Source organism: Loxodonta africana, chromosome 3 (genome assembly GCF_030014295.1).
Source record: "Loxodonta africana isolate mLoxAfr1 chromosome 3, mLoxAfr1.hap2, whole genome shotgun sequence".
NCBI classification, from domain to species: Eukaryota; Metazoa; Chordata; class Mammalia; order Proboscidea; family Elephantidae; genus Loxodonta; species Loxodonta africana.
Window position 1 is genome coordinate 51,068,897 of NC_087344.1, and position 21,971 is coordinate 51,090,867.

Sequence of the window (21,971 nt, forward strand, 5' to 3'; positions counted from 1 at the left end):
GGCCATTATTCCCAGGTCCTTCCACTCTCTCGGGTGACTTGGATTCCAATAAACATTGGCCTCTCTAGCGTTGACCTTCCCCCATTGCAGCAGCACCCAAATTCCAGGGGTTCCAAGGAAGACAGCTCCAGGGATAGAGCATGTGACTTAAGTAGGCCTAACAGCACACGCCATCTGGCTGGCCACAATGGTTGGCCCAGGCGTAGCCATGTGACCCAAACTAATCCAATCAGAAGGAATCCTGGAATTTGACTGGGAATGCTGGAACAAACTCAATTCTCTTCTTCCACGATGAGTGTAAACGAAGAAGCCCTGGAAGCCTCAGGATGAAGCCAACACCAAGGAAAGCAGAGAGATGGAATGAGCTGGGTATTCAGTGACCTCACTGAGCCACTAGGTCAAACCTTGCCTGAAGCCCACCCTGCCTCTAAACTTCTCAGTTATGAGAATTGTGGTAGGTTGAAAAACGGCTCCCCCAAAAGATAACCATGTCTTAATCCATGGAACCTATAAATGTTACCTTATATGACAAAAAAAGGGGTCATTGCAGATAAGATTAAGTTAAGAATCTTGAGATGGAGAGATTACCCTGGATTATCTAGATGAACCCTAAATACAATCACATGTATCCTTATAAGAGGAAGGCAGGAGATTTGACACAGATACACAGAAAAGGCAATGTGGTCACAGAGGCACAGTTTGAAGTGATGTGGTCAAGTCAAGGAATGCTGGCAGCTACCAGAAGCTGGAAGAGGCAAAGAACAAATTCTCCCCTAGAGTCTCTGGAGAGAGTGCGGTATAGTTGACACCTTGATTTCAGCTCAGTGATGCTGATTTCAGACTTCTGGGCTCCAGAACTGTGAGAGAATAACTTTCCATGCTTTAAGTTTCCCAGTTTATGGTAATTTATTACAGTAGCCAGAGGAAATTAATACAAGAGCTAATAAATTCACTTTGATATTTTGGCCTATTTATTACTGACAGCTGAAAGCAGCCTAACTGCTATATAGTCCCTCTGGCCACCCTGGTCACCCTCCTCTGGTTAAGAGGTGACCTCTGACTGTTTACAATAGCAAAAAGATGGATGCAACCAAGGTGCCCATCAACGGACGAATGGATAAATTATGGTATATTCACACAATGGAATATCACGCATCGATAAAGAACAATGATGAATCCGTGAAACATTTCATAACATGGAAGAATCTGAAAGACATTATGCTGAGTGAAATCAGATAGTTGCAAAAGGACAAATATTATATGAGACCACTATTATAAGTACTCGAGAAATAGTTTAAACTGAGAAGAAAATATTCTTTGATGGTTACTAGAGTGGGGAGGGAGGGAGGGAGAGGGCTTTTCACTAATTAGATAGTAGATAAGAACTACTTTAGGTGAAGGGAAAGACAACACACAGTACAGGAGAGGTCAGCACAACTGGACTAAACCAAAAGCAAAGAAGTTTCTTGAATAAACTGAACACTTCGAAGGCCAGTGCAGTGGGGGTGGGGGTTTGGGGGCCATGGTTTCAGGGGACATCTAGGTTAACTGGCATAATAAAATCTATTAAGAAAACATTCTGCATCTCACTTTGGAGAGTGGCGTCTGGGGTCTTAAACACTAGCAAGCGGCCATCTAAGATGCATCGATTGGTCTAACCCACTTGGAGCAATGGAGAATGAAGAACACCAAAGACACCAGGTAATTATGAGCCCAAGAGACAGAAAGGGCCACATAAACCAGAGACTACATACATCAGCCTGAGACCAGAAGAACTAGATGGTGTCCGGCTACAACCAATGACTGCCCTGACAGGGAACACAACAGAGAATCCCTGAGGGAGCAGGAGAGCAGTGGGATGCAGACCCCAAATTCTCATAAAAAGACCAGTCTTAATGGTCTGACTGAAACTAGAAGGACCCTGGTGGTCATGGCCCCCAAACCTTCTGTTAGCCCAAGACAGGAACCATTCCCAAAGCCAACTCTTCAGACAGGCATTGGACTGGACTGTAGGATAGAAAATGATACTGGTGAGGAGTGAGCTTCTTGGTTGAAATAGACATGAGACTATGTGGGCAGCTTCTGTTTGGAGGGGAGATGAGAAGGCAGAGGGGGTCAGAAGCTGGCTGAATAGACATGAAAATAGAGGGTGGAGAGGAGTGTGCTGTCTCATTAGGGGGAGAGCAACTAGGAGTATATAGCAAGGTGTACATAAATTTTTGTTTGAGAGACTGACTTGATTTGTAAACTTTCACTTAAAGCACAAAAATTAAAAAAAAAAAAAAGAGGTGAGCTCTGTTGTTGTGTGCTGTCAAGTTGATTCTGACTCACTGCGATGCTACAGGACAGAACAGAACTGCCCCACAGGGTTTTCAAGGCTATAATCTTTACGGAAGCAGACTGCCACATCTTTCTCGTGCGGAGTGGCTGGTGGGTTCAAACTGCCAACCTTTGGGTTAGCAGCCAAGCACTTCACCATTGTACCACCAACGCTCCCTGAGGTGAGCTCGAGAGAAAGGCAAATTAGAGGCAGCCAGCGCCCCTCCTGATCTCCAGCTGGGGCAATGGGGCTACAGTGGGGGGTGGCATCAGGTGGTTCATAGACTGAGCAAAAGCATCATGGGAGTTTATTTACAAACAAGTCACAGCAACCAGGGCCCACTCACGTTCTGGCCAAGAGAGGTGGCCGAGGAGACCCAAGATTCGCATAGGTCCCAACATCCATCAACACCAGGGCCTTCTCCAGCCAGGCCCCTGTCAGAGGGCCCAAGAGTCAGGCAGGTTCAAGGGCATGCAAGGGAGAGAGCCCAAGTCTTTGCCAGCTATCAGAAGGCACCTGTCATGGTTCCCATACCAGAAGAAGAAACTGCTCTTGGTCCTGAAGAGTGGGCACTGAGGACCCTGAAGACAGTGGAGGCCCTTTAGAGGCCCTGCCCTCTCCTGTGTCCAGCCCATGCCCAACAGAAGCGGCTTGGGGCATGGAGACCCTGCAGGCCCCTCCCGACTTGTCCTGGAGCTGGTGTCGCAGGCCACGCAACCCATCACGCAGGCGGCTCCCCCAGTTTGCTGGTGGCACTTGTGATCCGCTTGTTCTCACGGAGGTTTCGGAGGCGAGCACTGAGGCTGCTGATCTCTTCCACGTAGGCCTGGGGCACCCATCCCTTCTCGCCATCGGCCAGGCGGACACCCTCCAGCCAGCCTAGTGGCACACAGGCCAAGGGCAGCATCAGTGGCATCAGAGGGGCACTAGGCCCTGGCCTGGGAGGGAACACCTCAGCCCTGATGCAAGCCTCATCTGCACCCCTGGGCCCAAGGTGACAGTATCTCACCATGTCCCAGCTCCAGTAGGGACTCTGCCCCCGGCAGTCCCACAGATGAAAATCTGACCTGTTTTTCCTGACAGCTTCTGAGAAGGGTATTTCCCACTCTCCCTTGTCACTCTCTAGCTAACACTTTTACAAGCAGGAAGTTCCTCCTCCTCTCTAACCTGATTGTTGCACTCTGTAGCTAAACAATACTTGCATAACCTTTGCTGTGATGTCTTAGCCATCTTGCTACCTCCTGCTCACCCAAACCCCATCAGGGAGGCCTTCCCAGGAGCCCCTCTCACCGTCGCTGGTCCAGGTCCTCACCGCCAGGATGTCAGTCTTCTCCAAGGTCAGCTCATCTGGCTGTAGTGCTTTGTATGTTCTGACGCACTGGACCTGGGGGTGGTCTGACAGCCCAAAGGAGGGTCAGGGGTTCCGAGGGCAGGATGTGGCAGAGCGGTGGGGGCGGAATTTAGGGGGTGAGAGCGTGACCTCTACTGCCTCTTCCTCTGCCCCCTCCCCTGCCACAGGCCCACGTGCCAGACACTGGTGCCCTCTGCCTGCCCTGGTCACTCCTCTCCTCTCTTACCCTAAACACAGCCCTATGTGAATCCAGGCCCTGCTGCCCCCAGTTCCATCCCAGGCCTTGCTCCTAACCTTCAGAACCCAACCTCCAACTGCCCTCAGACATCCCCCCAGATGTCCCACAGAAGAGGAAGGACCCTTTGTATGCCCTCTGCCGCCACTCTGGTGCTCCCTCCAACCCACCCTTCTCAACTGGGATTCAGGCCTTGTCACCCCCGTTTAAAACCCCTGCTTAAAGCGACTTCCCACTCCACTTCAAATAAAATCCAAGTCCTCCCCATGGCCTACAAGGACTCGTGTGGTCTGATGCCACCCCCTTGCCATGAACCTTCGGGCACGCTGGCCTCCCTGCTATTCTTCAAACACACTAAACTCCCTCCTGCCTCACGGCCTTTGCACTGGCTCTTCCTTCCGCCAGAAGTGCTCTTCTCAAATCTTTTAATGGCTGCCGCTTCTCATGCTTTAGAGGTCAAGTGTTACTTCTCAAGGGCCTTCCCTGACCATCTCTCTGGAATAGGGTCCTCGGTCCCTAGCCCAAATGGGCCTCCAACTCAAGCCAGAGAATCCACCCCATTCCAGGCCCTCAGCTCCTACCACCAGACTGGGCGGGTTGGTGGCGTCAGAAAGGCACAGGCTTTGGGGCCAGACCTGGCTCAAATTCCAGCTCTGCCACCTACTGGCTGTGTGACTTTGGGCAAGTTAGTTAAACTTTCTGAGCCTCAGTCTTCTCAGATACGGAAAATGAGAAAAATGAGCCTCCCCAAAAGTGCTGTTATAAGATTTAAATAAAATAAACGCATATACGAAGTCTCCAGCATTAGGCATGATATGTGGCAGGTGCTTAGTAGAAAAGAGCTCCCTTCTTTACCCTTCATTATATCTAAAGTTCAGCCCTACCGCCCCTGCTCAAAAACCTTCAATAGCTCCCTAGTGCCCACTACATCAAGGTCGTCTATGATTGGGGTTTATCCTGGCTTGGCAACCTCACTACACAGTGGAAGGAGAAACCTCTGCCCCAACTGAGCAGATCCCTCCAGACCCTGCCATCACCACCAGCACCACCCTACATGCTCTGGTTCCTGTCCTCTTTACAACTGATGTGAAGATAGAGACAGGCCTGCTGCTCACACAGCATTTACTAGCTGGGTAACCTTGGGCAAGTCACTTCACCTCTCTGAATCTCTGTTTTCTAACTTGTAAAATGGGCTTTTATGGGGATCAATGGGAGCATATAAAAGGGCTTTGTAATCTCCAGGGTGCTGCCTGTGTAGAGGGGGTCAGCCTGTCTTATGTAAATCCCTCCCCACAATGACCCAGGCCAGCTAACTTTTCTCCCCACTAACCAACCCCATTACACCCAGACTTAGCAACGTTGCACCCAGGATTGGAAGGAGCAGGGTGGAGCAGTGACGTCCCCAGCCCAGGGGATGTAGGCCCTGGGGATGGCTAGGGATGGAAGGTTTCTACCTTCCCCCTCGCTGATGACTTCCTTGTCCTCCTGGGGGCTAGAAGGGCACATGGCTGAGATCCATCGCTGCTTCTCACTCCTGAGGGACAAGGAGGGGTGGCAGGCTAAGTTGTCACAACATGCAAACCACAGTTTCCCAGCGCTAGGGTCACTGAGACCCGGACCAGGAAAACTGGACATGATGTCTAGATCCGGGCCCAGGTCATGTTGCCCCCCAACCTGAGGTCCACAGCCCTGTTCCCAAGCCGGTGCCCCACCCACCTCTGAACACAAGAACAGAGCAGGCCCCAAACCCTCATGCCACCCTTCTGAAACCGGAGAGAAGGGGTTGCAGTGATTTTCAACCAAAAGATGTCCAGAGACCAAGGAGGAGCTGGCTAGCCCCCTTGGCACCTCCTGCCAGGGCATATACCACTGTTCTGCCACCCCACCTTGCTCCCTTCTCACCTGCACTGTCCAAGCCAGGGAAGACTGGGCACCTGAGAACAAGGTCAGGGATGGCCCAGGCATCCCCAGGCCTTGTGCCTGCCTGGGGGTCCTCCCTCCCCAAACCCAGGCCACCCCTGAGGGCACTCACTCGGTCCGGGCCCTGAGCAGCAACTGGTGCTTGGTGCGTTGCCCATGGAAGAGCTGGAGCAGGAACACGTGCCCAGGGATCCCCTGGAGCTTCAGGCTCAGGTCCTTCACCTGCAGCTCAGTCATCTTTGCATGCACGAAAACGGCGAACTTCCCCAGCCTGGAGGACCAGCGGAGAGGAGGTCAGCCTGGCCCGTGTCCGGACTCCCAGCCCCTACCCTCAGGACAAGGTGAGGTCCTGACTGGAAGGGAGAGACTGGGTTGTCTGTCCTTCCTGCATCTTCTCCAGAGAAACTTGGCTGCTCAGGGCACTGGTCTCCGTGGTGGCCAGCAAAGTCCCCCAAAGAAATTGGGAGCTCCATTCCGCCAGTTTCCTGACACAGGTGGAAGCTGGTGTGACCAGTCCCTGACGCCCAGGCATGCTTTCAACTTCCCTCTGAACCTCTCTCTCCCCGAGCACCAAGGGCTAAAGAGCTACCTGGACCACTCCACCGCTAAGACTTCTTTCCTGTTTAGTACCTATCCCTTTAGCCTGTATAAAAGCTCAAAGAAGGCTGAACTTTATCCATCTTGCTTGCATCCATATCCCAGTGTCTGACACTGGGTGGCCCACATGTGGGTTCAATTAACACTTATGGGATAGATGGGTGCATTGGTGGGTGGAGCATGTTCCATAGGTCCCTTCTTTGCGATGGAATTTAGTAGTAAATCCTACTCCTAACTAAATCTCCTTTCTCCATTCCCCGTGCCAGGAAAAGACCCCATCATGTTGCCCAAGATGAAACTCAGATGTCATTCTCACCTCTTCCCTCCTATGGCCCCCACACTCAACCAGTAGCCCTGTCCGATCCACCTCCCTATTGTCCCTGGAATCCATTTATCCCCACGTCTCCTGCCACTTCTGGAGCTGAATACTCCATCACCTGGACAATTGCAAGGCCCTCTGGTCTCTCCCCTTCCAGTCCATCCTCTACACAGGCCAGGAGTAAAATGTCGCTCCTCTGCCTAACTCTCTATGACTTCTTACCCGCCCTCAGAATAAATCCAATTTCTCTTTCATGACCTTCAACATCCCAACTTCCCTCTCCTGCACTTCCCCTCTAAAATCCAGCCATGTTAGGCTTCATCATTCCCCAAACGCGCTCTGCCCTTTTACTCTACCACAATTTTTCTTTTTTTCCAATTTATTATTTTTTTTATTGTGCTTTCAGTGAAAGTATACAATTCAAGTCAGTTTCTCATACAAAAACTTATACATACATTGCTATGTGACCGTAGTTGTCCTCCCTACAAGGTGACAGCCCACTCCTCCTCTCTACCCTGTATTTCCCGTGTCCATTCAACCAGTTCCTGTCCCCCTCTGCCTTCTCATCTCGCCTCCGGACAGGAGCTGCTCACACAGTCTCATGTGTCTACTTGAGCTAAGAAGCTCACTACTCACCAGTATCATTTATGTCTTATAGCCCAGTCTAAACTTTGAATTGTTGGCTTCAGGAATGGTTTTAGTTTGGGGCTAACAGAGTCTGGGGGCCATGACCTCTGGGGTCCCTCCAGTCTCAGTCAGACTATTAAAAAAAAAAACAAACTCAGTGCTGTCGAGTCGATTCCGACTCACAGCAACCCTATAGGACAGAGTAGAACTGCCCCATAGTTTCCAAGGAGTGCCTAGGCGGATTCGAACTGCCGACCCTTTGGTTAGCAGCCGTAGCACTTAACCACTACACCACCAGGGTTTCCATGTCAGACCGTTAAGTCTGGTCTTTTTACTAGAATTTGAGGTCTGCATCTCACTTTTCTCCTGTTCAGGGATTCTCTGTTGTGTTCCCTGTTAGGGCAGTCATCAGTGGTAGCTGGGTACTATCTAGTTCTTCCAGTCGCAGGCCGATGGAGTCTCTGGTTTCTGTGGCCCTTTCTGTCTCTTGGGCTCAAATTTTCCTCGTGTCTCTGGTGTTCTTCATTCTCCTTTGCTCCATGTGGGTTTAGACCAATTGATGTACCATACCACGGTTTTGCTGTACCCCTAAACTACTTTCTCTACCTGGAAAACTCCTACTCATCCTTCAAAACCCAGCTGAAATGTTTCTACCTCTAAAAACTTTTACTAATTCTCACCCGACACCAGGGGCTGCCACACTACCATTATACTCTTCCATCCCTGATATGTGGTAGTCAGGATATTTGTTCACTGGTCTGAGAGCTCCTGGAAACAGAACACCAAGTTCTATTCATCTTTATGTCTGCAGCACCCAGCAGAGGGCCTGGTTCGGAACAGAGATTCAGTGACAGTATACTGAATAAATGAATAAATCAGGAATGAACTCTTCCCATGGCATAAGATGTCCTCACCTCATCCAGGAAGACTTCTCCATCATTCACCTATAATAGGCACAGCTGACACCCAGTGAGTTCTCACTATGTGCCAGGCACTCTGTTAAGCTCTTTTCATGTGCTATTATCATACTGAACTTCTCACTAGCCCTGTGTGGTAGGCTCTATATTTACAGATGGAAAACAGGATAGCACAGTGGTAAAAGTCTGGGATCAGACCTCGGTGAGTGGCATCTGGGGTCTTAAACACTAGCAAGCAGCCATCTAAGATACATCAATTGGTCTCAACCCATCTGGAGCAAAAGAGAATGAAGAACACCAAAGATATAAGGTAAAGATGAGCCCAAGAGACAGAAAGGGCAACATAAACCAGAGACTACATCAGCCCGAGACTGGAAGAACTAGATGGTGCCCGGCTACCACCAATCACTGCCCTGACAGGGAATACAACAGAGAATCCCTGAACAGGAGAAAAGTGGGATGCAGACCTCAAATTCTCGTAAAAAGACCAGACTTAATGGTCTGACTGAGACTAGAGGGACCCCAGAGGTCATGGTCCCCAGACCCTCTGTTAGCCCAAGAACCATTCTCAAAGCCAACTCCTCAGACAGGGACTGGACTGGATGATAACACAGAAAATGATACTGGTGAGGAGTGAGCTTCTTGGCTCAAGTATACACATGAGACTATATGGGCAGCTCTTACCTGGACATGAGATGAGAAGGTAATGGGGGATAGGAGTTGGCTGAATGGACACGGGGAATACAGGGCAGAAAGAAAGAGTGAGCTGTCTCATTAGAGGGAGAGCAGCTAGGAGTACAGAGCAAAGTGTGTATAAGTTTTTGTATGAGAGATTGACTTATCTGTAAACTTTCACTTAAAGCACAATAAATAAAAAAAAAAAAAAAATTAAAGTCTGGGATTAGGCATCGGATACATCTAGCCTGTTCCTGGTTCCTCTAGCTACTAACCGCATGATCTTGAAAATAATATGGAAGCCTACTTTCCAGGGAGGTGTTTAGAAGATTAAAGGAAATAATCCACATAGCATGCCTGGCCCAGAAGAGGCTCTCAGTAAATGCTGGTTGTTCTCATCATTACTCAGGACAGAGCTGGGACTTTAGGGCTGTGCTCTGAAACTCTGGCTTAAGCTCCAGGTAGAGAGCTTCAAGCCCTCTACAAAAAGTCCAGCCCTAGATTCCCTCCTCCAAGGCTCAGGGTGCCTTGGCAGCACAGCCTGAGGCTCCTGGGCCCAGTGATGGACTGGTTGTGACCCCAGTGGGGGGGTGGAAGAGAGCCTGGCTCCAACCCACCTATCCCCCCGCCTGCCCTGACTCACTCTTTCCTCCGGGAGAGCAGCAAGCAGTCATTGAAGAGGTGCAGGTAGACTGCCTTGCTGGAAAGCTTCAGCTTGGCAGGGGGCGCCGCAGGCAGTGGTGCCAGCTCCACCAGCTCCCCATGCCGAACCAGCCAGCGAGCCTGAGAGATCAGCGGGAAGATCTAGGGGTATGAAGTAGGCCAGGGGAGAGGGCAGGTCAGGCCCTGGACCACCAGAGCAGAGAGCCCAGGACGAGGATGGGAGGGTGTGGGCAGTGAGGAACTACCCTGCATCCTACAGGGGAAGGAGGAGACAAGAGCTGTCCCTTTTTGCACTCCAGTCCCACCAGCTGGGAACACGCACCTTGCCCTCAAAGTGGATCTTCTTGCTCAGGTGAATGAGCTCCTCTGTCCGCTTCATGGACTGCACGCTGGCATTGCATTCTTGCACCAGCTGGGGAGGCCGTGGGTGGGTCACCTGCAGCCTCCAACCTGGCTCCGTGAGCCTAGCCTCAGACTCCCATGTGGGGACCAGAGACTTGGAAGGCTGGTGGCTCTTTTAGAGACCCCTGGGGTTCAGGGGGAGGAGCCCTGACGGTGCAGTGGTTAACACCCGGCTGCTAACCAAAAGGTCAGTGGTTCGAACCCACTGGCTGCTCACAGGAGAAAGATGTGGCAGTCTGCTTCAATAAACATTACAGTCTTGGAAACTCTATGCGGCAGTTCTACTCTGTCTTATAGGGTCATTATGAGTCCAAATCGACTAGATGGCAATGGGTTTAGGGGTTCAGGGGTGGCCCCTGCCCACTGAGCTCACCTCCTTGAGCGCATTGAAAGCCTTGGTGGCCATGTCTTCGTCTTCAGAGCCCTGTGCTGTCCGTTTCAGAATGTTCTGGAACGAAGGTGGGGTCAGTGCAATGAGGCAGGTTGCATCCTTCCTGTGACCTTGCCCACCCAGGGGTTTCCAGAAGGGCTGTAGAAGCTGAAGCAGCACCTCCCTCACCCAGCCCTCACTCGCAGCCTGATGCCCTCAAGGTACCTCCACCAGCATCTTGAGGCGGGTGATTCTCTGGAAGGGCAGGATGAGGAAGGAGGTGAGGGGTAGACGCTGGCACACAGGAGACTCCTCCAGGCGAGCCAGGATGCCAGGGAACTTGGGGTTCTCTAGGCTGAAAAATGGGAGGGGTCTGGGATCACAGGTGGACCTGCACTCCCAGGACTTATGACCCTGGCCACTCCTTCGATTCTTCAGGCGCTTCCCAGCACATCCTTCCTGCCCCTTGGAGTTGGGAATCATCTGTTCACAGAACCCCTCTCAAGGCCACCCTCCCCTCCCAGGGTAGCCCACCACTCCTAGGATCACCCGTCCTCACCCAACCCTGTGTGCCTACCCCTGCCTGGAGCTCCCTTCTGCCTCCCCCCTTCAGAATCCCCAGTCCCTACAGCAGGCGCTGGTAGGTGCGCTCCTGGTAGGCCTGGTTGGTGACATAGGGCAGGTAGACGCGGCGGAAGGCCGGGCAGTGGCGCAATACCACGTCGCACACGCTGAAGCGAAGCACATCTGCCTCCAGCCGCTGCTCCAGATCCTGAAGGAATCTGAGGGGTCGGCGAGTGGTCAGAAGAAGCAGGGCAACGGCCCTGGACCTGGGAGCCTGGCCAGCCCCAGGCTTAGTCTCCACCACCGGCGGGCCAGGCTAGGCCACTCCCTCACCTCTCGCTGGTGCTCTTGACTTCAGGCAGTTTGGAGAACAGCCACTGTTTGTCTTGTGCCCCAAGACACTCGCTCAGTTCGGCAGAGCCCAAGAAGTGGCCCACGGCCACCGACAGGCTGTGGATGTACGAGGCCTCCGACGTGATCAGCTCAAACTTGGCCTGAGCAAGGGCGCAGGAGGGGCTGAAGGGCCACGCCAGCCCACCCGGGGTGCCCTGGCCTCACATCCCCACCCTCAAGTCCCAGACACCACCACCTTAGGCACAGGCTCACCTCTTGTCCCGCCCCTTCTCTAGCCCCACCCCCTGAATGACCTCTGCCCCCTCCCCTAGCACCACTCGGACAACGCACCGGGGGCCATCCGAGGACCCGCCTCCCTCTGCTGACAATTGTTCAAGCCCACGTAAAAAAAAAACCGTTGCAGTCTAGCCAATTCTGACTCTTAACGACCCTATAAGACAGAGAAGAACTGCCCCACAGGGTTTCCAAGGAGCAGCTGGTGGATTCGAACTGCCGACCTTTGGCCTAGGAGCCACAGGTCTAAACCACTGCGCCATAGAGCGCTCGATTCTGCCCCCTTCCTCTAGCCCCACTCCACCAACATCCCGGACAGCCCCAGTCATCCCCTTGGCCTTGCCTCTTCTGTGGACCGCCCATTCCTTAGCTCCGCCCCACTGACCCCGCCCCTGCGTATGGCCCCGCCCGTTCCCACGCCCACCATGCCTTTACTCTCCCAGTGGCTCTGCCCCTCCTCTGTCCTCGTTTCCGTCCGGCTAGCTCCACCTTGTCAGGTCCTAGCGCCCACCCTTCACTAGGACAGACCCCGCCAGCCGCTCCCCTCTGTGGCTCTGTCTTCCCCGCTGGGTCCCAAGCCCACTTTCTGCAGTTTACAGTCCTGCAGGCCCCGGCCCCCTGTGGCTCCGGCCCCCTGAATCCGGGACCACCTCCTGCAGTTCTAGTACTTCTAGCCCCCACCTCTGTGCCCCCGCTCCAGGCTAGAAGGCCTCCCCCCGCGGCTTGCGGCTCTGCTGACCCGGCCCCTCGAGGCCCCTCCCCGCCGGTCCCGGCGCCCACCTCCTGCAGTTTGCAGTCGCGCAGGCTCAGCGTGGCCAGGACGCCGCTGCCGCGCACGTCGGGGATGTCCTGCCACAGAGAGAAGGTGGAGCCGCGCGCCGAGCGCTGCGCCCGGAAGGAGCTGCTGGGCGAGAGGTTTGCGCGCGGTGGCCCGGGCCCCTCCTCTGCGCTCTCTGCCTCGTCCCCCGGGCCCTCCTCCTCGCGCTGCTGCCGCCGTAGCTCACGGGCGCTGGCCACGTCGCTGTATTCCTGGTAGAGGACGGCTGGGCAGGGGCGGGGTTGGGCCGAGGTCGGGACACATTGAACTCATTCACTAACTCATTCATTCCATAAACACTAGCTGAGAACCAACAGCGTGCCAGCCCCTGTACTTGTTAGTTGCGGTGGAGTCAATTCTGACTCATGGCGGTCCCATGTGTTCAGAATAGAACTGCTCCCTAGGGTTTTCAAGAAACCACTCTGAAACAAATTGCCAGGCCTCTCTTCCGAGGTACCTCTGGGTAGGTTCCAACCGCCAACCTTCCGGCTACTGTGCTAGATACTGAGAATTCTCACATGATCCCTACCCATACCCATTGCCATCGGGTCCGTTCTAACTAGTAACGACCCTATAAGACAAAGTAGAACTGCCCCATAGGGTTTCCAAGGCTGTAATCTTTCCGGAAGCAAACTGCCCCATCTTTCTCCTGCAGAGTGGCTGGTGGGTTGGAACAGCCGTCCTTTAAGTTAGCAGCCGAGCCTTTAACCCCTGTGGCACCAGGGCTCCTTGCATGATCACTACCTCCCCCTAACTCTTCAAACCCCAGTTTCCCAAGTCGCCTGTCTCCAGCCCCTTCCTCCGTGACCCCCACCCTCTTTTACCCCCTCCCACATACAGTTAAGGAGGAACCGCGACTGGCGCCGCTCACTGGAGCTCCTGGAACCCAGAACCGGCTCTTCCTGCGTCTCCAGCCTGGGAAAAAAACAGCGTTAGGGCGCTCCTTCACCCGCACCCAGCCTCAGACCTGAACCCAAGCACAAGGTGGTACCTGGGCTCAGGCCAGCTGCCAGGACCCTCACTTGGGTCAACAGAGGCTGGCAGCAGCACACTATCCATCCTCATCTCCACACTGCGTGACTCCCTTGCAGACGGTTTCCCTGAGGAGGGCGAGATCTGAGGGTGGGTGGCCTGGAGAGTGGCCATGGTTACTGGGGTGCCATGACCCACTGACCAGTACTGGTGAATGGTTCACGCCCCCACCCCACATGGTGCTCCCGGGACGCTCTCAGGGCCTAGAGGAGGAGCTGGTACCTTCCCGGGCTGGGCCAGCACCAGGCCCCAGGGCCAGGGCCCTGGAGGCTGAATTCCGCCCCAGGCGCAGGGAAGAGTGCAGCCGAGTCATGAGCTCTGAGGCTGAGAAGCGTCTCCGCTCAGCCCCCTCAAGGCCCATTCGGGTGGGCCTGGACAGCTCCAGTGGCCTAGGCTCCTCCATGCTCAGAGTCTGCTCCCTTTCGGCCTGGCCAGACTCCAGGAAGATGGCATGGGCCTCAGGGCCGCTGGAGGCCTCCTCATGCTGGTACACCCGCATCTTGCGCCCTGCATAGGGGTGAGGGTGGGGGCACAGGCAGGTACCCACTCAGATCTCTCCCAGGCTCCTTCCTGCTGCTGCCCTGTGGCCCTAAGCATCTGAGGGAGGTTTGGGTACCATGTTCAAGGGAAAGTCCGATGTTTTTGCCAGGATCTGGCTTTTGCCAGGATTGGAGCATAGGGATCAACAAGAAGGGTAGAGAGACCGCAGTGCCCGCTGCAGTGGGCAGAGGGGCCGGGGTGCCCAGGACAGCCACTCACTGTCTAACCTTGGACAAGCCACTTGCCTTTCTTGAGCCCTGATTCCCTGATCACTTAAATCTACTACTTATCCTGTTTTGGGAATTCTGGGACTTAAAGGGTCCTAAAAGAGGCACTCAGTCCCTCCCCATCTGCCCCATTGCTCCCTACCAGAGTGACTCACAGGCTGATTTCTTCTCCGAGCCATGGCTGGCCCGGCGCTGTGGCTGCGGGTGTTGGGGACTCCAGGGTCCCTCCAGAGCTGGGGGCTGGGCACTGGGACAGTGGGGCCAGCTGCCAGCCCTGCTGGGCCGTATTCCCCCACTGGTGGAGACCATGGCGTCTGGGCCTTCTGGGGCTGGTGGCCATAGCAGACCTTGGAGAGGGGCAGGGGTTCCCAAAGACCAGCGGCTGCCAGGAGCCCGCAGCTCCTCCGGGGTGACAGGAAAGAGGTCCAGACACACAGGGCTTGGAGGCTGCAGGGTGGCCAGTGACACAAAGGACAGACTCTCCTGCTGGCACACGGCCACTGGGTGGCGGGCAGGGCCAGGTGGCTCAGCAAGGTGGGGCTGGAGGGCGGCAGGTGGCCCACAATCCATTCCTCCTTTGCTTTGCCACCCACCTGGGCCTGCGGGGGAGAGAGTATCAGAGCCAGACATAGGACAGCAGGGCTGGCCAGAAAGCCACCATGTCCTGGAGGCCTGGACAAGGCCTGTGTGCACATGTAGATACACATCTGTGCAAGTACGTTCACACACCTAATTACATAGTAATAGCTTATACTTACTTGGAACTGAGCAACAGGCCAAGGGCTTTACACAGGTTACCTCACTGAATCCTCACAACAACCCTAGGATGGATGCTGTTATTGTCCCCATTGTTATTGTGAGGAAAGTGAGGCACAAAAAGGTTGCTATTTGGTAAATGGCTGAGCCAGGATTCAAAGGCAGGCAGTCTAGCTCCCAAGCCTGTGCCTTTAACCACCTCATCTCCATACCACATCTGTGATTCTCACATTGTCTAACATTCTCCAACACACACTGACATATAACCAGACATACAGATATAAGCATTGTCACATAAATCCATATATGTACCAGCATATACATCCACACAGGTTTTCTCCCAAGTCCATACACACACTGACATATACACTTTCATAGAGAGGCTCAGACACTTCAAATTCATAGGTTCAGACATTCACAGATATACTTTTGTACACAACTATGTATATTCACACAAAGACACTTTCTCACAAACACACACACACACTGACCCCTCAGATGTTTACACATCCACTCACACTCTCTCACACACGAGTTTGCAGACACAAACACACGGATCCAGAAGTCCTTGCTTCACTATGACCCAGCACCTCCCCACTCTGCCCAGAGTCGCAGCATTCAGCACTCATGGTGCCCACACCCATGCCAAGCTGGCTGGGAGAGTCACAGACTGGGAGGCGGGCCACCACCCAGATCAGGCTGGGTCCTCCCAGGAAAAGGGCAAGGAGGTGCCCAAGTCCCCCAGTTTGGAATGAGAGGGGTGTTCTTTCCCATTCCAGGTCCCAGCCCTGAGATCTGGCCAGGGTGAATGGGCACTCTGGGCAGGAAGTCATCCCCCACAAGCCAGCCAGAGCCTCAGGGCAAACCTCATGATATGAGGGGTCTGAGCCCCCACAGCCCTTGCCCCATGGCCACCCTCTGGCAGCCCCTCACCTCTCCAGCCGAGGCCCACTTCTGATGCTGTCCAGCTGCTCCGGCGGGGGAAGCCCTCTCTCTGCCCAGCTGGCTGGGGGAGATCCCACCCAGACAAAGAGTTTGATTCATCAAACCCTGTGGTGAGGCAAGCGGGTAGGGAGGGAGGGAGCGGGTGGCGGGCTGGGCGGGGGCCTGCACTAGCCTGGCCTCGCTACGCTGTGGGCAGGCGGGCCAGCAAGGATCCCGCACAGGCCCCCCAAGGCCGAAGGGGCAGTGCCCAGCCTGTCAGGGCTAGGAGACTCAGGAGAAAGAGACTGAGAGACCCAGAGATCGGGACTAGAAAAATGGAAACTCTTTAGAAAGCAACTCAGAAACTGAGACCCCAAAACCATCAAAAACAGAAAAACCACAGACACTAAGACATCCTGGGACCCGGAGATGGAGACAGAAAGACAGAGACAGTGAAAATTTCCAACAGACCAGATACTCAGAGACAGAGCAGAATGTGAAACCCAGAGAAACCTAGGGAGACAGATGGACAAACATTTCCTGCCCCCAGGGGTTTCCAGTCTAGTGGGGGAGCCAAAAAGGAGAGCAGTTACAGTCCAGGTTGGCAAGAGTCAAGTCAGAGGAAACACCAGAGTAGGGTGCTGGGCTTATCTCGAGGTGGGCATTCCACGAAGACTTCCTGGAGGAGGTGATAGCTAACTCTTCCATGACTGAAATACTCAGGTATGCTAAGGTGCGCAGAGGGAGAAAGCCTTGGCCTAAGAGAGACAGTGACAGTGTCAGTGGCCCTGGGAGAAGGAGGGAGGAGAGGATTCTGGGGGCAGCTGGGTCTGTAGCTGGGCCCCACTTCTCTGCACAGTCCTTCAACTCCTTCCCCCTGCTTTCTTCATCCCCTGCATGAGGGGGTGAGGGGGGCTGGTTCCTCCTAAGGGGCAGTTACCCCTCCAGACCCTCTAACTCTCCCTACAGGGCAGCTGTAGCTGGTACGCCAAGCCTCTGCCCTTCAGGCCTGACCACACTGAGGCTGCCCATCTGAGCAAGTCTCTCTAAGCCTCAGTTTCCTCATCTGGTAAATAGAATAATCATATCAACTTCATAATGCTAATGAGAGGATCAATAATAATGCAAGCAGAGCACCTAGCACATGGTGGAAACTTTGTAATTGATAGTCATTTTTCTGATTATTATTATTATCATCATCATCAGTATTTCTCTAGCCAGAGGAATGACTTGGCCCATTACACAGATGAGGAAAGTCAAGCAGTGAGGGTGAGACACATCCTACTCTGTAGGAGCATGTGGATTGAGACACAGGGGTCTCTTGCCAAACAGGTCTCTTTCTCTCCAGAACTCAGATGTCCTCAACAGAGTAGGTGCTTCTGTGGCCATATGTGTGCAAGCATACACTTGTGCCCCCTTCTCTTGCATTCTGGGAGATTCTCTCCATTTGTGTTTTCAAAGCTCTGGAAGGCAGAGTCCCCTCTCCATCCATGTCGGTAATGGGGATATATGAGCAAAACATTCAGCCTTTGGGGCAGGAACACCCTCAACTCAAGGCCTCAGAGGAGACAATTAACTGGGTGAGGGTGGGAGGGTGGAAGGCTTTCTGGGGAGGGTAGGCAGGACCCTGTGGAGAAAGGTCCCTGGGGGAAGAGTCAGCCCCCACCGCTATCCAGACCAAGGGGCACTGGGAATGACCTATCTAGCTGGGATGCAGCCCCTTGGCCTCCAGGGATGTAGACAACACAACTCCAATGTTGGAGATCAAGGGCAAGGGCAAAGCTGTGTTCACATTGTGTGCAGCTCATCTCTGCTAGGGGTAAAAACAAAAAACAAAACAAAAAAAACTCAGGAAGAGAACTGGCCTACAGAGAAGAGACATTGCCTGCCCAGGACATGGCCACAGTATAAAAACTAGTGCCTATTAGACAAAGGTCATTGTAGAACCCATAGGAGAAAATCTCTGCCCAAGGTTCAAGGCCCAGTGCTGACTTTGGCCAACTGTGAAGCCTTCACAAGTCACAGCCCTTTCTTGGGCCCCTATGTCTTATCTGTAAAGTGACCTCTAGGGCCCTTCCAAGTTGTACCCTCTAGGAAACCTGTGTCATCTGAAGTATCCCTGCAGGCCAAGAAGAATGGGCAGGGTCCAAGGAGAGTCCCATCTAGTAGGCCCTGCTAATCACAGAAGATATTGACCCCACTTGGCAAGGCTAACAGAGAGGGTCCCTGAACGCTACCATAGTCCAGGGAAAGTGCCTCTGGCCTCTTGTGCCCAGATTTTCACTACCCCCTCCCTGGTGCCCCTCGATCTTCTGCTCAGAGGAGCAGGTACCCTGCCTAGGCCTCTCTGCCCCTTAAAAGACAGAGGTAAGCAGGAGGTCATGGCTGGAAAGGGGGCCTAGGCCAAGCAGGCTGCAGAACCCCCAGGAGACCATGAGTGGGTTGGGGGCCTGGATCAGAGGCCAGGCAGGCGGCACAAAGGCCTCAATGGAGAAGACTGGTGGGAGGAGAACCGGGCTGCTGGTACTGGGTTGGGGGCCCTACCTCAGCCAGGGAGTTCCGTCTAGCTGCCGGCACCGTCCAGGGCTCCAGGCCACCAGGCCACCCTGGGGACTTTGAGGCTGCAGCCAGGTCCTCAGGGGGCGATGTCAGTGTGGCCCCTGAGCCAGGCAATGCAAGCGCCTGGGTATTGTGTGGGGCAGGAGAGGGGAGGCGAAGGCGGAGGGAACCTTGCAGGCAGGCGGGCGGCTGTCCCAACGTGTCTGCTCCCCGCCCCCCTTCCCTAGAACCGGTTTGGCCAGTCTGAGGTGCAAGAGGGGGGCTGAAACAATGGGAGTCCTGTGCCTAGGAGAGGCTCGAAGGACCCCAGATCAACGTCCTTTAAGACTGGAGGGGCACTGCTTCTCAGGGGAGACAGGCCTCCCCTCTTCTGGAGTTTCCCAAATGTGAGACGGGCTCAGGGGTCTTCTTGGAGTTGGGGAGCATCCTGGGAGATTCACAGAGACCCTCCCAAGCCTGGGACTCCTGGGGGATTCCTGAGAACTCTACAGTGTGCTGACACTCTCTGAGCCTGTAACAGCATCTATAAGATGGGAATGCTCACCACTATGTTCGGGAGACAGAGTGAAAATCAGTGACATAATGCGCCTGGTATTGTCCTGGTGACCCCCCAGCATCACTGCCCTTCTCGAATGATCAGTCATCCCCTGCTGCCTGGAACGACCCACCTCACCCTCTCCAACGGCCTCTTCCAGGAAATCTTCCCAGACTCTAGTCCACACCAAATGGACCCCTCTGCAAACCAATTTAGACAGCCAAAGTTGAACCAGCCTCTGGTAAGGGGGGCCTACTGTGTGCCCGGCATGCAATCTGCTCAAGCCCCCCACCCTGCCTGTGAACGGAGAAGCTGCTTTCCCCCTAATAATACCTACCAATGAGTTGAGCACTTGGAAATTGCCAGGCTCTTAGTATTACTATAAATATGTATATTAGTATTCATGTTGCTAATAACTCTCATTGGGCACTTACTATGTGCCAGGCACTGTTCTGAGCACTTCACATGAATTTATTCATTTCCCCTCCACTGCAACCCTATGAGGTAGTGTTCCCGCTCCCACTTTACAGATGAGGGCACAGGGGCATTGTCCCATTTAAGTCTCATGAGTTCTATGAAGTCCCTATTTTATAGATGATTAAATTGAAGTTTAAGGAGTTAAATAACTTGACCGAGGTCAAACAGCTAATAAAAAAGGTCACGCACTCATAGTGACCCTATATAAGACAGAGTAGAACCATCCTATGGAGTTTCCAAGGAGCAGCTGGTAGAACTTGCCAGCCTTTTGGTTAGCAGTCATACCTCGTATCCACTGTGCCACAAGGGCTCCACATAGCTAATAAGGGACAGCATCCAAACCCGGTCTGCCTGACTCCACTGCTGGTCTATGTCCCTAACCACTGTCTGGTGTGTACTGCCACACCAGGAGTTTGGGAAGGCCCAGTGAAGTGTCTCAGCTGACCTAATTAAACTCTTTCATTATTATTTCACAGAAACCCTGGTGGCATACTGATTAAGAGCTACGGCTGCTAACCAAAAGGTGAGCAGTTTGAATCCACCAGGCGCTCCTTGGAAACTGTATGGGGCAGTTCTACTCTGAAAGTCGGTTGGGAGGTGTCTCAGCTAACCTAATTAAACTCTTTCATCATTATTCACACACTGAATAATACTTTGATGAGTGTACAGGTTAGGGGGCCCAGGGCTTAGACCCCAATGAGCTCTCTCAGAGCCAATTCCTTAGCCACCAGCTGGTGACCATTCAGTTTGGAGTGATTGGGGTCCCTTCATTTCTCTTCTGCCCCTTAGGACATCAACGCATCGGGAGAAGACATCGCACTGCGTGGGTGGGGACCAGGCGTCCATGGGGAGGTAGCCCACTTGGGCGAGGAAACAGGTTTATTGTCAGCGTTGTACAGAGGGTAGGAGATGGAAAACGGGGTAAGGGAGGCGATTCAGGACTAGAGGTCTCCAGAGAACTCCAACACTTTCATTCCAGCTCCCGGTGCCGGCCTTGGGGACATTGGACCCATGGCTGGAAGCCAGAAGAGCTCAGCGGAAGGAGTATCCTGAGGGGGGCCTAGGGTCCTGAAAGGGCAGTCCCGCCTCACTCGCCCCTGCGTCCTGGGCTCCGAGGACTGCTGCACTGACAGAAAGCACGGTTTGGTCAGGCTGTGCGGGACTGGCACCCCAGAACAGCGGAGGGGCCGAGCCCTAGGATAACGTAAAAGGAAGAGCGTGAGTGGGCGGAGCTTGTTGAAGGCGGGACCAACGGGAACAAGAGTGAATCTGGCCTATCCGCCCTCTGGGTGAAGCCAAACAGGAGGACCCGGCAAGAGGAGGCGGGGCGAAGACCTGAGGGGCGGGCAAAGGGGCGTGGTCAGCCTGATGGGGTTGGGATCCGGGTCAGCGCGCAGGGCTGACCCTGAGCAGCGCCCCTCGGTTGTCCGCCAGCGCCTGCTTGGCCAGGTAGCGTTTGAGCTGTATTTTGGTAGCCAGAGTGGCTGGCACGTCGGGCAAGAGCCAGGCGATGAGGTGCAGGAAGAACACCACGTGCTGGGGAGAGAACGATTGCCCCAGCGATCTTCTTTTATGGAGAGCTCAGCACGTGCAAGGCACTATTCTGGGGGCTTTCCTGATATTAATTCATTTAATTCTCACATCTCTATGAGGTGGGTACAGCTACTACCCCGTTTTACGAGTGAAGAAACCGAAGTATAAAGAGGCGGCCACAGAGGTATGATTCGAACCCCTAACAACACGGACCTTGTTAGAGGCAGGGCGACTGAGAGAGGGTCTTGAGAAAAGCTGGAGGGATGGTGGTTCTCTTCCTCCAGATCTGCTGCCACAAATAATAATAGTTATTACTGATATTAACTCAGTAAGCATCTACCATGTGCCAGGCACTGTGCAAGCGCTTGTCACTGAATCTTTATATCGACCCTATCTGGTAGACCCTATTATACAACATATCCCCATTACAGCGGGTCAGCGGCAGAGTCTGGACTTGAACCCAGGTCTCTCCGACGCAGATGCCTGAGCCTACCTCGAAGGCGATGGTGAAGCCCAAACGCACAGCCAGCAGTTTCCAGTAGAAGAGAATGAGGTTCCCCTGCGGGTCGCGAAAGGCCTTATACCTAGGTGGCAGAGGGCGCCGGGTCCGGCAAGGCTCTCGGATCGGGGCTGGGGCCCCTCATCTGCGTCGCTCCCGGTGCTCGGAAACTGGCCCTGCCCTAACAGCCCATACTCCAGCCAGCTCTGCCCGTCCGCCCGTCCCCCAAATTCAGCTTCCTGCCCAGCCAACGAGGTCAGCCCCACCTCTCTCACAGGCTTATAGCACCTCGGCCCCCAGCCAGGCCCGCGGTTCCCCAGGTTTAGCCTCCGCCGCTTTTGCTCAGCCAAACCCAGGCCCAGCCAGACTCAGCGCCCCGCCCCCCAGCCTGACCCAGCCACGCCCAGACTCGGCGCCCCGCCCCTCAGCCTGACTCGGCCACGCTCAGGCTCAGCGCCCCGCTCCCCAGCCGGACCCAGCCTCTC

At 54.1% G+C, this 21,971-nt stretch overlaps 1 protein-coding gene across 4 annotated transcripts; it reads right to left on the reverse strand.

Moving 5' to 3' along the window:
* Positions 1 to 2,610: 2,610 nt before the first annotated feature.
* Positions 2,611 to 21,804, reverse strand: ARHGEF19 (Rho guanine nucleotide exchange factor 19). Of its 4 annotated transcripts, none has more exons than XM_064281347.1 (16): positions 21,481 to 21,804; positions 14,359 to 14,802; positions 13,659 to 13,943; positions 13,396 to 13,504; positions 13,243 to 13,319; positions 12,368 to 12,630; positions 11,294 to 11,454; positions 11,026 to 11,178; positions 10,622 to 10,751; positions 10,400 to 10,474; positions 9,947 to 10,036; positions 9,605 to 9,765; positions 5,939 to 6,097; positions 5,361 to 5,440; positions 3,611 to 3,715; positions 2,611 to 3,199 (listed from the first exon to the last, which is right to left on the reverse strand). In XM_064281347.1, exons 2-16 carry the CDS (start codon positions 14,771 to 14,773, stop codon positions 3,042 to 3,044), a joined length of 2,421 nt encoding a protein of 806 aa, XP_064137417.1. In that variant the 5' UTR covers positions 14,774 to 14,802; positions 21,481 to 21,804; the 3' UTR covers positions 2,611 to 3,041. The 4 variants fall into 4 exon arrangements, with proteins under 4 accessions (XP_064137417.1, XP_064137416.1, XP_064137415.1 ...); XM_064281346.1 differs by lacking the exon at positions 21,481 to 21,804 and adding an exon at positions 15,893 to 15,963; XM_064281345.1 differs by lacking the exon at positions 21,481 to 21,804 and having other exon boundaries at positions 14,359 to 15,885.
* Between the last annotated feature and the right edge of the window lie 167 nt (positions 21,805 to 21,971).